Genomic DNA, 16,693 nt, shown 5'->3' on the forward strand with positions numbered 1-16,693 from the left:
ACGGATCCTCAGATCCGACCTCCAAACACACAGGTTTCGGAGTCCATACCACACAACCAACTAAAACCACACAATCCTTCCGACTCCCAAACAACCAATCAATATTCACGGCAGAACTAATGGGCATGGCCTCAGCCCTCCATAATCAAGAATCCAAAAACCACAAAAAAATCCTAATACTTACCGACTCCCTAAGTGGACTGCAAGCCCTCCAAAACAAAAATACCAAAAACCGACCTAAATTAATAAATCAAATACTTAAAAGCTCCAACGACCTAACTAAGGCAGGCAAACAAATAACCTTCTTGTGGATACCCGCCCACGTAGGAATATACGGTAATGAAAACGCCGATAAAGCAGCTAAACTATCCCTCAAAATCCCAGAAATAAGCTTAAACTTACCCATCTCAAAATCAGAAATTAAAAGTGTAAACAAGCAAAAAATCACCAAAAAATGGCATAACCTATATCTAAACTCAAATAGCCAAATCAAAAAAGTGCTCAGCAAACCACTAACCAAACCAAAAATTCTCCATCCATCCAAAAAAATCGACAGAGTAATCACTAAACTCCAAACAGGACACACCAACCTAAATAACCACCTAAAAAAATTTAAAAAACACACTACAGGTAACTGCCCGCACTGCAAACAACCAGAAACCCCAGAACACGCACTCATCCACTGCACACACTACCTAACACATCGAACCGCATTACAAACCACCCTCAATCTAAACAAGGCTCTAACTCTAGAAGCAATACTAAACCCACAAAATAAACTAGAAAACTTCAAGGCCTTAGGCGTATTCTTAATCAAAACGGAACTAATAAAACGCATCTAAAAACACAATAACTCACCAAATCAAAATCACATAAACAAACAAACATCCACCATACCCAGCTCCCTTAGTTCTCCTCCCCAATCCCATCGGCATCTATTCCAAATCTCAAAATTCCCAAATTCTATATAAGCAACCCCTAAAACCCCCCTCTTGGGTTGCACAGACCACCTTCGCCCCTTTCGGAAACACATTAAATGGCCTGGCCGGGCCCGTGTGCGAAATACGCATCAGTCGGAAAGCGCACGTTAAATCTCCAAAGTAAGTAAGTAAGTAAGTAAGTAAGATAAGCACCCACCACACCCATAACCGACAGCTTTGTCTGGGGCCCCTACCGAGAAACCGCACCCACCTCACACATACAAGCAGCCACTCAACCAACCTCGAACCCTCCCACATCTCACATAGCCAAAACATCAACCCCCGCATGCAAAACAAACCTCAAAATGACCACCACAACACGACCCTCATCCAAGCACCCTACAGCCCATATGGTAACAACGCTCTCCCACAAGCAAGCACAACAACAAAACACAAACACTATGAAATCATCAGCTACACCCATCCCACAAACACCTTCACAATCCTCCACATCACATGCCTCCCCCATGGAAACTCAATCAGCTAAACCTAATCTAACCGATGACGAAGATTTCTCCACTACTGAGGAAACAATAGACACTACTCCAACTAAAACAAACCAAACTCCCCAACCAGCCAACACCCAAAACCTAAACAACCTCACCTTACTCCTAGCATACATGCATAGTCAAAACTCACCAAAAGCTAGCATGAAATCCTTCTACAAAGTAGCTTTCAATCTAAAATTAACCGATCTTCCCTTTTCCTCTTTAACCTCCATCTAAAAGAACTCACCGAATAAAATAAAAAATAGAAAATAAATCACCAATCACCCGAACCCAATATTCGAAGGACTAAATATTTTTCAGTGGAACGCCAACGGACTCACCTCCCACGGCCATGAACTAAAAACTAAATTTAAACTAAATAAAGGCCCTCACATTGCTTGTATACAGGAAACCAAATTCTCAAAAAAATCCAAATTCACACTACCTAACTACAACTCAGTTAGAACTGACAGAGCTAAACCGAAAACAAGAAGAGGCGCAGGAGGACTAATCATATTTATCAGGGAAGATATAAATTACGAAGAAATAAAAATAGACACGCCAAACCTAGAAGCCAACGGCATTAAAATCACATTAAATAACCGAAACATAAACATCATAAATATTTACCACTGGGCGGAACAAAAAGTCCAACCTGAGGATCTAAACAAACTACTCCATATAAGCGATAAATCTACTATATTCCTAGGAGACTTTAACGCTCACCATCCTACATGGAGCATAGATGATAAAATAGATAATCATGGCAAATTAATCTCCGAATGGATAGAAACAAACGACCTAGTACTCCTTAATAGCAACCAACCCACGAGGTACGATAAGATAAACCAAAAAATGTCGGCTATCAACCTAACCATATGCACCGCAGATCTAGCCCAAAGTACTCAATGGGAAGTGCACGACGTCCCGCTAGGTAGTGACCACTTCCCCATAAACATAACCATAGGAAATACAAACGTACCAATCCAAACAGAAAACCAAGAACCAAAATTCCATTACAATCAAGCTAACTGGGACCAATTCCAAGATATCTGCAACGAAGCTAACTTAAACGAAATAGAAAATAATGATCCAGAAACCTATTGTAAAAACCTAACAGACTATATAATAAACGCAGCCAAAACCTCCATCCCCTTCAAAACATCTAAGACAGGCAAACCGACGGTACCATGGTGGAATGAGGAAATAGAACAGACTAGACGAAAACGTAAATCAGCCTTCAATAAAGCAAAACGCGACTACAAATATTTAAACATAGCCCACGAACTAAACCACCAGGTTCAAAAACTAGTCCAAATAGCCAAAAGTAGAGACTGGAAAAAATTCTGCGAAGGTATAAATAACCGTACAGATGCCAGAACGGTCTGGCGCAAAATCCACGCCATCAGAGGCTTAAAACGACATAAAAAAAACCCTAACATTGACAACTCAACCAACCCCGCCCAAAAAGCAAATAATCTCGCCAACCACTTTTCGGCCGTTAGCAGTAACACCAACTTCAGTAAAAAATTCCAAGATAAACTTAAAACAGAAAACAAACCTACAAAAGAACCAAACAATAACAATCTAGAAATAAATCAACCCTACACAATGGAGGAGCTCCTCTACGTAATCCAAAACAGGAAAAAGGGCACAGCCCAAACCAAAAAAAAACACACTACAGGTAACTGCCCACACTGCAAACAACCAGAAACCCCAGAACACGCACTCATCCACTGCACACACTACCTAACACATCGAACCGCATTACAAACCACCCTCAATCTAAACAAGGCTCTAACTCTAGAAGCAATACTAAACCCACAAAATAAACTAGAAAACTTCAAGGCCTTAGGCGTATTCTTAATCAAAACGGAACTAATAAAACGCATCTAAAAACACAATAACTCACCAAATCAAAATCACATAAACAAACAAACATCCACCATACCCAGCTCCCTTAGTTCTCCTCCCCAATCCCATCGGCATCTATTCCAAATCTCAAAATTCCCAAATTCTATATAAGCAACGCCTAAAACCCCCCTCTTGGGTTGCACAGACCACCTTCGCCCCTTTCGGAAACACATTAAATGGCCTGGCCGGGCCCGTGTGCGAAATACGCATCAGTCGGAAAGCGCACGTTAAATCTCCAAAGTAAGTAAGTAAGATAAGCATTGTCTACGGCCATACCACGTTGAAAACACCGGTTCTCGTCCGATCACCGAAGTTAAGCAACGTCGGGTCCGGAGAGTACTTGGATGGGTGACCGCCTGGGAACACCGGGTGCAGTAGACATTTTTGCTATGCGATTCCCACTTTTTTTCTTTTTCGACCATAAGGTGCACTTGACTCATTCACATCTGATGTAATCATACACTTTTATTTCCTTGTAAATGGCCCCACTCATGCATGTCTGCTCAAAGACATACCTGCCAGCCATGTATTCTTACATCCCTTTACAGAAAGGACTTTTCCACTATACATGTGATCATATTCAGTTGTCAGTTCACCAAACTCGTCAACTATTCTGAAGGCATGTACGTCCTTTTCGCCACATAAAGGTGTTTGCGTGCACCGATAATTGACTATTTTACTTACTTTCTTACTTTCAAAGCATGAATTCGTGTTAAGTCTCGGCTCACATCTCTTTGCCTACACAGATAAGAAAAGGAGAAAGAGTTAGATCGTACAGAGCGCCTGTCAATAGGAGTTCACTGGCTTGCTGCTGGAAAATGTATTTTGAAAGCTGTGAGCAAACTGATCACTGTTGACACGCTTTAAAAATATGAAAAGAAACGACGCGACTGTGTGATAAACCAGCTATTTTATGTTCCCCGTTCCAGCTGATCGCTTGCAAACGTACTTTAGACTTATTAGAAAGTATTTCCATACATTTCTCTCGCCATACAACAGGTAGATGTGACATGTTGCAGGTAGAGGGCTAGGCGAAACGCACACGACCAAGGGCGCACAACTCTTGGCGCTCTATTTGAAAAGTCGTGCACAGGCGAGGCGTGTGTCGGTAAAACACCCCGTGGATGTCGGGCCTTTATCGCCGTTTTACACCTTTGAACACAACGTGCATGTGCAGCTACACACATATACATATTTATTGTTTTGTTATCAGTGTTTTCAAGTTTTCTTTTGGGGTATTTGGATGGCCCTGAAAAGGGCCTTTGGACCACAGAAATGTGGAGCGAAGGCGTGACAATGAGAGCTTAAGCCTTCTTTGGCTTGACTGCCTTCTTCTTGGGGGTCTTGACCTTCTTGGGTTTGGCTGCTGCCTTCTTGGGTGTCTTCGCCTTCTTGGGCTTGGCTGCAGCCTTCACCTTCTTTGGTGACTTAGCGGCCTTCTTAGCGGCTGTTTTGGGTTTCTTGGCAGCAGCTGGCTTCTTGACTTTATGGAGGATTTGGCAGCCTTCTTTGGTTTGGCAGCTGCCTTAGCCTTCTTGGGTTTTTCGTCTTTCTTTGCCTCGCCAAGACGGAATGATCCAGCGGCTCCAGTTCCCTTTGATTGCTTCAGTGCGCCGTTCTTGACTCCATTTTTCAAAGCAGTCTTGATGCGAGCATTGATGGGCACCTGGTTGTCACCAACCTTGTAGTTGGCCAAGATGTATTTCAGAACAGCCTGTCGGGAAGAACCACCCCTCTCCTTCAGGGTTGAAATAGCTTTCTTGATCATCTCCAAATAGGTAGGATGTGCGGCAGCCTTCTTAGGCTTGGCAGCAGCCTTCTTCTTGGGAGTCTTGACAACAGCGGGGGCAGCAGCAGCATCAGCCATAGTGGTAAGTTTGAGTGGTAAGAATTCACGTCAGCTACGAGAGAAGCACAGAGAGCGAATGACACTTCCCCACAGACAGCCCGGCTGATACTCCGGAGGCGCGGACGTCGGAGGAGACACCCTGCTTGTTGTGGCTGATAGCTGCACGCTTACAAGCGCGTGTGCTTTTTCGTGTATTTGTATCCGAATAATCACTTCTTAATCAAGGAAAGTTTCAATTTCAACAATACAGTTAGGTAGTAAAAACATTTGGCTACACTTCGGTTACAATAGCAACGCTCACGGGTGAAGTTCAAAGCCACACGTGCTGTTTCCAATGAAGCGACCCAGTCTAAAATGTAGACATCGCTACTTTCAAAAGCACATTTTTAGCCTTGAGACTCAAGTTTTTGCATTTTAAACGTTGCCTGTCAATTCTCAATATATCTAACTATGAAAGTAAAACACAACACTCATCAGTATTGCCTATGATAAGCTAGAACAAGCGTTCAAACAACGACAATGAAGCACGTTTTTCTGACGACTTCGCCATTTTGCAACAGAAAACATTTGACACTATATTTCTGGAGACATAATTTTGGTCACTTCAATTAGAGTTGAAACTAACTTTGTCATAACAAGTAAGTAACGGGGATTTTACTTTCAGGAAAACAGTCTAGTAAGACGAGGATCTCGGGACACAAGCAGCTAGGGCGCGAAGCCCCGAACAGTAACATATATACATTGGTGTTTAGATCACTCGATCGGTCGTCACAGATTAAGTCTTTTTGCCTGTCTTAATAGCACGATATTAGTAGGGGTCTTCGTCGTTTGGATGTTAATTTTACCAGAACAATATAGGCTACCATGCATCAACGAAAAGTGAATGTTTCAGACGAAAGGCCGGATCGAGTGAGCGAGTGTGCCGGGCCTCGTGTTAAACAGTGATCACATGTTTTTACAACGGCTAGATTTTAATCCCTGTAAATATACATCATAAATCAACAAACACAACATGTCTACTGAACCCGCTGAAAACGCGAGCATGCTGTTTTCATGGCAATGTCTGTTTACCAATGTGCGGTGTCTATATGTAGCTAAAGTTTGCCGACAAGCATTGTCTACGGCCATACCACGTTGAAAACACCGGTTCTCGTCCGATCACCGAAGTTAAGCAACGTCGGGTCCGGAGAGTACTTGGATGGGTGACCGCCTGGGAACACCGGGTGCAGTAGACATTTTTGCTGTGCGATTCCCACTTTTTTTCTTTTTCGACCATAAGGTGCACTTGCCTCATTCACATCTGATGTAATCATACACTTTTATTTCCTTGTAAATGGCCCCACTCATGCATGTCTGCTCAAAGACATAGCTGCCAGCCATGTATTCTTACATACCTTTACAGAAAGGACTTTTCCACTATACATGTGATCATATTCAGTTGTCAGTTCACCAAACTCGTCAACTATTCTGAAGGCATGTACGTCCTTTTCGCCACATAAAGGTGTTTGCGTGCACCGATAATTGACTATTTTACTTACTTTCTTACTTTCAAAGCATGAATATATAATATATACATGTAAAATTATAATGTTGTTCGTGTTAAGTCTCGGCTCACATCTCTTTGCCTACACAGATAAGAAAAGGAGAAAGAGTTAGATCGTACAGAGCGCCTGTCAATAGGAGTTCACTGGCTTGCTGCTGGAAAATGTATTTTGAAAGCTGTGAGCAAGCTGATCACTGTTGACACGCTTTAAAAATATGAAAAGAAACGACGCGACTGTGTGATAAACGTACTTTAGACTTATTGGAAAGTATTTCCATACATTTCTCTCGCCATACAACAGGTAGATGTGACATGTTGCAGGTAGGGGGCTAGGCGAAACGCACACGACCAAGGGCGCACAACTCTTGACGCTCTATTTGAAAAGTCGTGCACAGGCGAGGCGTGTGTCGGTAAAACACCCCGTGGATGTCGGGCCTTTTTCGCCGTTTTACACCTTTGAACACAACGTACATGTGCAGCTACACACATAGGAAGTCTGCACTCAGGATATTATATATATCAACGACACTAATCGCCTCACTTTCCAACATACACCCATTTGGGGGGTTAATAAACAAGCATAACAACAGTCATTAGTGTGAAGACACACTACCCCCCCCCCCCCCCACACACACAATAAAATCCCTGACATACCTTTATCATCATCACTTATGTGTGTTATGTGCGTGGTGGGTGTTGCTGCCACGTTATCTCTGTTATCACGAGAACCTGCACTTTATTACTGCTAATATACATATTTATTGTTTTGTTATCAGTGTTTTCAAGTTTTCTTTTGGGGTATTTGGATGGCCCTGAAAAGGGCCTTTGGACCACAGAAATGTGGAGCGAAGGCGTGACAATGAGAGCTTAAGCCTTCTTTGGCTTGACTGCCTTCTTCTTGGGGGTCTTGACCTTCTTGGGTTTGGCTGCTGCCTTCTTGGGTGTCTTCGCCTTCTTGGGCTTGGCTGCAGCCTTCACCTTCTTTGGTGACTTAGCGGCCTTCTTAGCGGCTGTTTTGGGTTTCTTGGCAGCAGCTGGCTTCTTGACTTTATGGAGGATTTGGCAGCCTTCTTTGGTTTGGCAGCTGCCTTAGCCTTCTTGGGTTTTTCGTCTTTCTTTGCCTCGCCAAGACGGAATGATCCAGCGGCTCCAGTTCCCTTTGATTGCTTCAGTGCGCCGTTCTTGACTCCATTTTTCAAAGCAGTCTTGATGCGAGCATTGATGGGCACCTGGTTGTCACCAACCTTGTAGTTGGCCAAGATGTATTTCAGAACAGCCTGTCGGGAAGAACCACCCCTCTCCTTCAGGGTTGAAATAGCTTTCTTGATCATCTCCAAATAGGTAGGATGTGCGGCAGCCTTCTTAGGCTTGGCAGCAGCCTTCTTCTTGGGAGTCTTGACAACAGCGGGGGCAGCAGCAGCATCAGCCATAGTGGTAAGTTTGAGTGGTAAGAATTCACGTCAGCTACGAGAGAAGCACAGAGAGCGAATGACACTTCCCCACAGACAGCCCGGCTGATACTCCGGAGGCGCGGACGTCGGAGGAGACACCCTGCTTGTTGTGGCTGATAGCTGCACGCTTACAAGCGCGTGTGCTTTTTCGTGTATTTGTATCCGAATAATCACTTCTTAATCAAGGAAAGTTTCAATTTCAACAATACAGTTAGGTAGTAAAAACATTTGGCTACACTTCGGTTACAATAGCAACGCTCACGGGTGAAGTTCAAAGCCACACGTGCTGTTTCCAATGAAGCGACCCAGTCTAAAATGTAGACATCGCTACTTTCAAAAGCACATTTTTAGCCTTGAGACTCAAGTTTTTGCATTTTAAACGTTGCTCTTAAATTCTCAATATATCTAACTATGAAAGTAAAACACAACACTCATCAGTATTGCCTATGATAAGCTAGAACAAGCGTTCAAACAACGACAATGAAGCACGTTTTTCTGACGACTTCGCCATTTTGCAACAGAAAACATTTGACACTATATTTCTGGAGACATAATTTTGGTCACTTCAATTAGAGTTGAAACTAACTTTGTCATAACAAGTAAGTAACGGGGATTTTACTTTCAGGAAAACAGTCTAGTAAGACGAGGATCTCGGGACACAAGCAGCTAGGGCGCGAAGCCCCGAACAGTAACATATATACATTGGTGTTTAGATCACTCGATCGGTCGTCACAGATTAAGTCTTTTTGCCTGTCTTAATAGCACGATATTAGTAGGGGTCTTCGTCGTTTGGATGTTAATTTTACCAGAACAATATAGGCTACCATGCATCAACGAAAAGTGAATGTTTCAGACGAAAGGCCGGATCGAGTGAGCGAGTGTGCCGGGCCTCGTGTTAAACAGTGATCACATGTTTTTACAACGGCTAGATTTTAATCCCTGTAAATATACATCATAAATCAACAAACACAACATGTCTACTGAACCCGCTGAAAACGCGAGCATGCTGTTTTCATGGCAATGTCTGTTTACCAATGTGTGGTGTCTATATGTAGCTAAAGCTTGCCGACAAGCATTGTCTACGGCCATACCACGTTGAAAACACCGGTTCTCGTCCGATCACCGAAGTTAAGCAACGTCGGGCCCGGAGAGTACTTGGATGTGTGACCGCCTGGGAACACCGGGTGCAGTAGACATTTTTGCTGTGCGATTCCCACTTTTTTTCTTTTTCGACCATAAGGTGCACTTGCCTCATTCACATCTGATGTAATCATACACTTTTATTTCCTTGTAAATGGCCCCACTCATGCATGTCTGCTCAAAGACATAGCTGCCAGCCATGTATTCTTACATACCTTTACAGAAAGGACTTTTCCACTATACATGTGATCATATTCAGTTGTCAGTTCACCAAACTCGTCAACTATTCTGAAGGCATGTACGTCCTTTTCGCCACATAAAGGTGTTTGCGTGCACCGATAATTGACTATTTTACTTACTTTCTTACTTTCAAAGCATGAATATATAATATATACATGTAAAATTATAATGTTGTTCGTGTTAAGTCTCGGCTCACATCTCTTTGCCTACACAGATAAGAAAAGGAGAAAGAGTTAGATCGTACAGAGCGCCTGTCAATAGGAGTTCACTGGCTTGCTGCTGGAAAATGTATTTTGAAAGCTGTGAGCAAGCTGATCACTGTTGACACGCTTTACAAATATGAAAAAAAACGACGCGACTGTGTGATAAACGTACTTTAGACTTATTGGAAAGTATTTCCATACATTTCTCTCGCCATACAACAGGTAGATGTGACATGTTGCAGGTAGGGGGCTAGGCGAAACGCACACGACCAAGGGCGCACAACTCTTGACGCTCTATTTGAAAAGTCGTGCACAGGCGAGGCGTGTGTCGGTAAAACACCCCGTGGATGTCGGGCCTTTATCGCCGTTTTACACCTTTGAACACAACGTACATGTGCAGCTACACACATAGGAAGTCTGCACTCAGGATATTATATATATCAACGACACTAATCGCCTCACTTTCCAACATACACCCATTTGGGGGGTTAATAAACAAGCATAACAACAGTCATTAGTGTGAAGACACACTACCCCCCACACACACACAATAAAATCCCTGACATACCTTTATCATCATCACTTATGTGTGTTATGTGCGTGGTGGGTGTTGCTGCCACGTTATCTCTGTTATCACGAGAACCTGCACTTTATTACTGCTAATATACATATTTATTGTTTTGTTATCAGTGTTTTCAAGTTTTCTTTTGGGGTATTTGGATGGCCCTGAAAAGGGCCTTTGGACCACAGAAATGTGGAGCGAAGGCGTGACAATGAGAGCTTAAGCCTTCTTTGGCTTGACTGCCTTCTTCTTGGGGGTCTTGACCTTCTTGGGTTTGGCTGCTGCCTTCTTGGGTGTCTTCGCCTTCTTGGGCTTGGCTGCAGCCTTCACCTTCTTTGGTGACTTAGCGGCCTTCTTAGCGGCTGTTTTGGGTTTCTTGGCAGCAGCTGGCTTCTTGACTTTCTTGGGGGATTTGGCAGCCTTCTTTGGTTTGGCAGCTGCCTTAGCCTTCTTGGGTTTTTCGTCTTTCTTTGCCTCGCCAAGACGGAATGATCCAGCGGCTCCAGTTCCCTTTGATTGCTTCAGTGCGCCGTTCTTGACTCCATTTTTCAAAGCAGTCTTGATGCGAGCATTGATGGGCACCTGGTTGTCACCAACCTTGTAGTTGGCCAAGATGTATTTCAGAACAGCCTGTCGGGAAGAACCACCCCTCTCCTTCAGGGTTGAAATAGCTTTCTTGATCATCTCCAAATAGGTAGGATGTGCGGCAGCCTTCTTAGGCTTGGCAGCAGCCTTCTTCTTGGGAGTCTTGACAACAGCGGGGGCAGCAGCAGCATCAGCCATAGTGGTAAGTTTGAGTGGTAAGAATTCACGTCAGCTACGAGAGAAGCACAGAGAGCGAATGACACTTCCCCACAGACAGCCCGGCTGATACTCCGGAGGCGCGGACGTCGGAGGAGACACCCTGCTTGTTGTGGCTGATAGCTGCACGCTTACAAGCGCGTGTGCTTTTTCGTGTATTTGTATCCGAATAATCACTTCTTAATCAAGGAAAGTTTCAATTTCAACAATACAGTTAGGTAGTAAAAACATTTGGCTACACTTCGGTTACAATAGCAACGCTCACGGGTGAAGTTCAAAGCCACACGTGCTGTTTCCAATGAAGCGACCCAGTCTAAAATGTAGACATCGCTACTTTCAAAAGCACATTTTTAGCCTTGAGACTCAAGTTTTTGCATTTTAAACGTTGCCTGTCAATTCTCAATATATCTAACTATGAAAGTAAAACACAACACTCATCAGTATTGCCTATGATAAGCTAGAACAAGCGTTCAAACAACGACAATGAAGCACGTTTTTCTGACGACTTCGCCATTTTGCAACAGAAAACATTTGACACTATATTTCTGGAGACATAATTTTGGTCACTTCAGTTAGAGTTGAAACTAACTTTGTCATAACAAGTAAGTAACGGGGATTTTACTTTCAGGAAAACAGTCTAGTAAGACGAGGATCTCGGGACACAAGCAGCTAGGGCGCGAAGCCCCGAACAGTAACATATATACATAGGTGTTTAGATCACTCGATCGGTCGTCACAGATTAAGTCTTTTTGCCTGTCTTAATAGCACGATATTAGTAGGGGTCTTCGTCGTTTGGATGTTAATATTACCAGAACAATATAGGCTACAATGCATCAACGAAAAGTGAATGTTTCATACGAAAGGCCGGATCGAGTGAGCGAGTGTGCCGGGCCTCGTGTTAATCAGTGATCACATGTTTTTACAACGGCTAGATTTTAATCCCTGTAAATATACATCATAAATCAACAAACACAACATGTCTACTGAACCCGCTGAAAACGCGAGCATGCTGTTTTCATGGCAATGTCTGTTTACCAATGTGCGGTGTCTATATGTAGCTAAAGTTTGCCGATAAGCATTGTCTACGACCATACCACGTTGAAAACACCGGTTCTCGTCCGATCACCGAAGTTAAGCAACGTCGGGCCCGGAGAGTACTTGGATGTGTGACCGCCTGGGAACACCGGGTGCAGTAGACATTTTTGCTGTGCGATTCCCACTTTTTTTCTTTTTCGACCATAAGGTGCACTTGCCTCATTCACATCTGATGTAATCATACACTTTTATTTCCTTGTAAATGGCCCCACTCATGCATGTCTGCTCAAAGACATAGCTGCCAGCCATGTATTCTTACATACCTTTACAGAAAGGACTTTTCCACTATACATGTGATCATATTCAGTTGTCAGTTCACCAAACTCGTCAACTATTCTGAAGGCATGTACGTCCTTTTCGCCACATAAAGGTGTTTGCGTGCACCGATAATTGACTATTTTACTTACTTTCTTACTTTCAAAGCATGAATATATAATATATACATGTAAAATTATAATGTTGTTCGTGTTAAGTCTCGGCTCACATCTCTTTGCCTACACAGATAAGAAAAGGAGAAAGAGTTAGATCGTACAGAGCGCCTGTCAATAGGAGTTCACTGGCTTGCTGCTGGAAAATGTATTTTGAAAGCTGTGAGCAAGCTGATCACTGTTGACACGCTTTAAAAATATGAAAAAAAACGACGCGACTGTGTGATAAACGTACTTTAGACTTATTGGAAAGTATTTCCATACATTTCTCTCGCCATACAACAGGTAGATGTGACATGTTGCAGGTAGGGGGCTAGGCGAAACGCACACGACCAAGGGCGCACAACTCTTGACGCTCTATTTGAAAAGTCATGCACAGGCGAGGCGTGTGTCGTTAAAACACCCCGTGGATGTCGGGCCTTTATCGCCGTTTTACACCTTTGAACACAACGTACATGTGCAGCTACACACATAGGAAGTCTGCACTCAGGATATTATATATATCAACGACACTAATCGCCTCACTTTCCAACATACACCCATTTGGGGGGTTAATAAACAAGCATAACAACAGTCATTAGTGTGAAGACACACTACCCCCCCCCCCCCCCCCCCTCTTGGGTTTTTCGTCTTTCTTTGCCTCGCCAAGACGGAATGATCCAGCGGCTCCAGTTCCCTTTGATTGCTTCAGTGCGCCGTTCTTGACTCCATTTTTCAAAGCAGTCTTGATGCGAGCATTGATGGGCACCTGGTTGTCACCAACCTTGTAGTTGGCCAAGATGTATTTCAGAACAGCCTGTCGGGAAGAACCACCCCTCTCCTTCAGGGTTGAAATAGCTTTCTTGATCATCTCCAAATAGGTAGGATGTGCGGCAGCCTTCTTAGGCTTGGCAGCAGCCTTCTTCTTGGGAGTCTTGACAACAGCGGGGGCAGCAGCAGCATCAGCCATAGTGGTAAGTTTGAGTGGTAAGAATTCACGTCAGCTACGAGAGAAGCACAGAGAGCGAATGACACTTCCCCACAGACAGCCCGGCTGATACTCCGGAGGCGCGGACGTCGGAGGAGACACCCTGCTTGTTGTGGCTGATAGCTGCACGCTTACAAGCGCGTGTGCTTTTTCGTGTATTTGTATCCGAATAATCACTTCTTAATCAAGGAAAGTTTCAATTTCAACAATACAGTTAGGTAGTAAAAACATTTGGCTACACTTCGGTTACAATAGCAACGCTCACGGGTGAAGTTCAAAGCCACACGTGCTGTTTCCAATGAAGCGACCCAGTCTAAAATGTAGACATCGCTACTTTCAAAAGCACATTTTTAGCCTTGAGACTCAAGTTTTTGCATTTTAAACGTTGCCTGTCAATTCTCAATATATCTAACTATGAAAGTAAAACACAACACTCATCAGTATTGCCTATGATAAGCTAGAACAAGCGTTCAAACAACGACAATGAAGCACGTTTTTCTGACGACTTCGCCATTTTGCAACAGAAAACATTTGACACTATATTTCTGGAGACATAATTTTGGTCACTTCAATTAGAGTTGAAACTAACTTTGTCATAACAAGTAAGTAACGGGGATTTTACTTTCAGGAAAACAGTCTAGTAAGACGAGGATCTCGGGACACAAGCAGCTAGGGCGCGAAGCCCCGAACAGTAACATATATACATTGGTGTTTAGATCACTCGATCGGTCGTCACAGATTAAGTCTTTTTGCCTGTCTTAATAGCACGATATTAGTAGGGGTCTTCGTCGTTTGGATGTTAATTTTACCAGAACAATATAGGCTTCCATGCATCAACAAAAAGTGAATGTTTCAGACGAAAGGCCGGATCGAGTGAGCGAGTGTGCCGGGCCTCGTGTTAAACAGTGATCACATGTTTTTACAACGGCTAGATTTTAATCCCTGTAAATATACATCATAAATCAACAAACACAACATGTCTACTGAACCCGCTGAAAACGCGAGCATGCTGTTTTCATGGCAATGTCTGTTTACCAATGTGTGGTGTCTATATGTAGCTAAAGCTTGCCGACAAGCATTGCGAAACCGAGGGACATACAGCCACACAAATTACTTGCCCACTCAAACAACAACACATCCTTCGGCTCAACAAACACATCAAACAGGAACATCTACCTAAACCGGCCAGAATACTACAAACATATAACAGCCTTCCAGATTATGAAGATATATCAGATACAGCATCCTCCACATCATTCCCTCCCCCTATTCCCCCCACCCAGACCCGACCCACCCAGTCCAAACGTAAACAACTTTTCTCCACTCCAGCCCCAACCCAACAGACCCTCCCCCACCCAATAAACTCCATCCCACCCACCCAAGCAGTAAACACTGCCCCACCCCACACAGACAACCCAACACAGGCACGGCCCCCTCAACCAGTACCCCCACCCACAGCATACAACACCCTCCCCAAGACCACCACCCCCCTGCTACCCACCCCTACCCCCCACCCCTCCACCCTACCCCCCCCCACAACCCAGCCATACTCCCCTCCCCCTGTCCATCCCACCTCCAACCCAACCTGTCTCCCTACCCATCCAAACCCCCATTCACACACTCTTCAGATCTGCTATACCAATTTTAGCCACCCAACTACAAATCCAGTCTAAAACACACAAAGCCAAAGCACATCTAGCTAGAAAACCACTACTCGCACAGAAAATACAATCACTCAGGTCCACCACACCCAAACCAATCACCCCACAAAAATTTCACTCCAACACAAACAAAATCATAGAATTCCTGTCAGCAATTCTTCTTATTAAAAACCCCTCCCCCAAAAAAATCCACAACATAGCCTTGGTGTCTAACCTATACCAAAAACCATATCATCACTTCCAAACTGCAATAAGAGCTCTCAAATAACAAGCTAAATTAGTCCCAAAACCCCTCTTCCAAATTAGCCCCATAGCACCATGCATTTGGCTTTAACATCCCCACAAAATCTACAAATCAGAACATGGTGTTTTTACAGTGGAATTGTAATGGTCTCAATACTAATGGGCATGAACTTAAGGCCCTCATTGCCCTAAACAAAATTGTCCCATATGTAATAGCAGTACAAGAAACAAAACTATCCCCCAAAAAAGCCTTCAAATTGCCGGGCTACACTTTCATTCGACAAGATAGAGTCAGACCAACCAATAAACCAGGCCCCCCCCATGGAGGGCTAGGGCTGTTTATCAAAAATACCATACAGTTTTCAGAACTACCCATCCCCACTCCTAACCTAGAAGTCCTGGCTGCCAACATCACTATTAATGACACTAAAATAACTGTAATTAACTGCTACCACACAAAAACCAAACCGTTTAAACCTGAAGATTTAGAAGTCCTCTCCAAATTTATAGGCCCAAATACCCTCATTCTAGGAGACTTTAATGCACATCACCCACTGTGGGGCACTAAAAATTATCAAGATAGATTTGGAAAATATATAACTGAATGGTTAGACACCAAAAATCTCATTAGCTTAAACGACAATAGTGCCACTAGAATTCCTATTACCCACCTACAATCCCCCACTGCAGTAGACTTATCTATCACTACCCCCCAACTCTTTCAAAAACTCACATGGGACCCCCACAATGACACCTGGGGTAGTGATCATTTCCCCATAAAAATCTCTATAAACATTCCTTCTAATAAACCCATATCTGACCCCAACCCCACTTCTGACAACCCCACACAAACTAAATTCAATTTCACCAAAGCTGACTGGCAGGAATTCAATATACTATGCAACCAGATAGACCCCCACAATATACATAGCACTGACATCGACACCTTCAACTCAAATCTAAGCAATACCCTATACAATATATCCATTAAATGCATTCCCACAACCAAAACAAAACCCATACATAATACAGTACCATGGTGGAGCCCTGAAATTATTCAATCTAGAAAACTCAGGAAAAAAGCTCTTAATAAGGCAAAACATGATAGAACTAAACTCCATTTGGCCC

The 16,693-nt window shown here is 43.5% G+C and overlaps 1 protein-coding gene and 4 non-coding genes across 5 annotated transcripts; 4 read left to right on the plus strand and 1 right to left on the minus strand.

Moving 5' to 3' along the window:
• Window positions 1-3,644: 3,644 nt before the first annotated feature.
• LOC125373581 lies at window positions 3,645-3,763 on the plus strand. The gene has a single exon (XR_007218424.1). It is a non-coding gene; the product is annotated as a 5S ribosomal RNA (ribosomal RNA).
• Window positions 3,764-6,347: 2,584 nt separating this feature from the next.
• Window positions 6,348-6,466, plus strand: LOC125373582. The gene has a single exon (XR_007218425.1). It is a non-coding gene; the product is annotated as a 5S ribosomal RNA (ribosomal RNA).
• Window positions 6,467-9,302: 2,836 nt separating this feature from the next.
• Window positions 9,303-9,421, plus strand: LOC125373593. Its single transcript, XR_007218436.1, has one exon. It is a non-coding gene; the product is annotated as a 5S ribosomal RNA (ribosomal RNA).
• Window positions 9,422-10,622: 1,201 nt separating this feature from the next.
• LOC125373076 (histone 24-like) lies at window positions 10,623-11,153 on the minus strand (the record flags this gene model as incomplete). Its single annotated transcript, XM_048383911.1, has 1 exon — window positions 10,623-11,153. A coding segment is annotated over exon 1 (531 nt), but the record flags the coding sequence as incomplete, so codon positions are not given.
• Window positions 11,154-12,251: 1,098 nt separating this feature from the next.
• Window positions 12,252-12,370, plus strand: LOC125373606. Its single transcript, XR_007218447.1, has one exon. It is a non-coding gene; the product is annotated as a 5S ribosomal RNA (ribosomal RNA).
• Window positions 12,371-16,693: the final 4,323 nt, after the last annotated feature.

This window comes from Haliotis rufescens, unplaced genomic scaffold (genome assembly GCF_023055435.1).
Source record: "Haliotis rufescens isolate VD_foot unplaced genomic scaffold, xgHalRufe1.0.p SCAF_5, whole genome shotgun sequence".
Classification (NCBI taxonomy): Eukaryota; Metazoa; Mollusca; class Gastropoda; order Lepetellida; family Haliotidae; genus Haliotis; species Haliotis rufescens.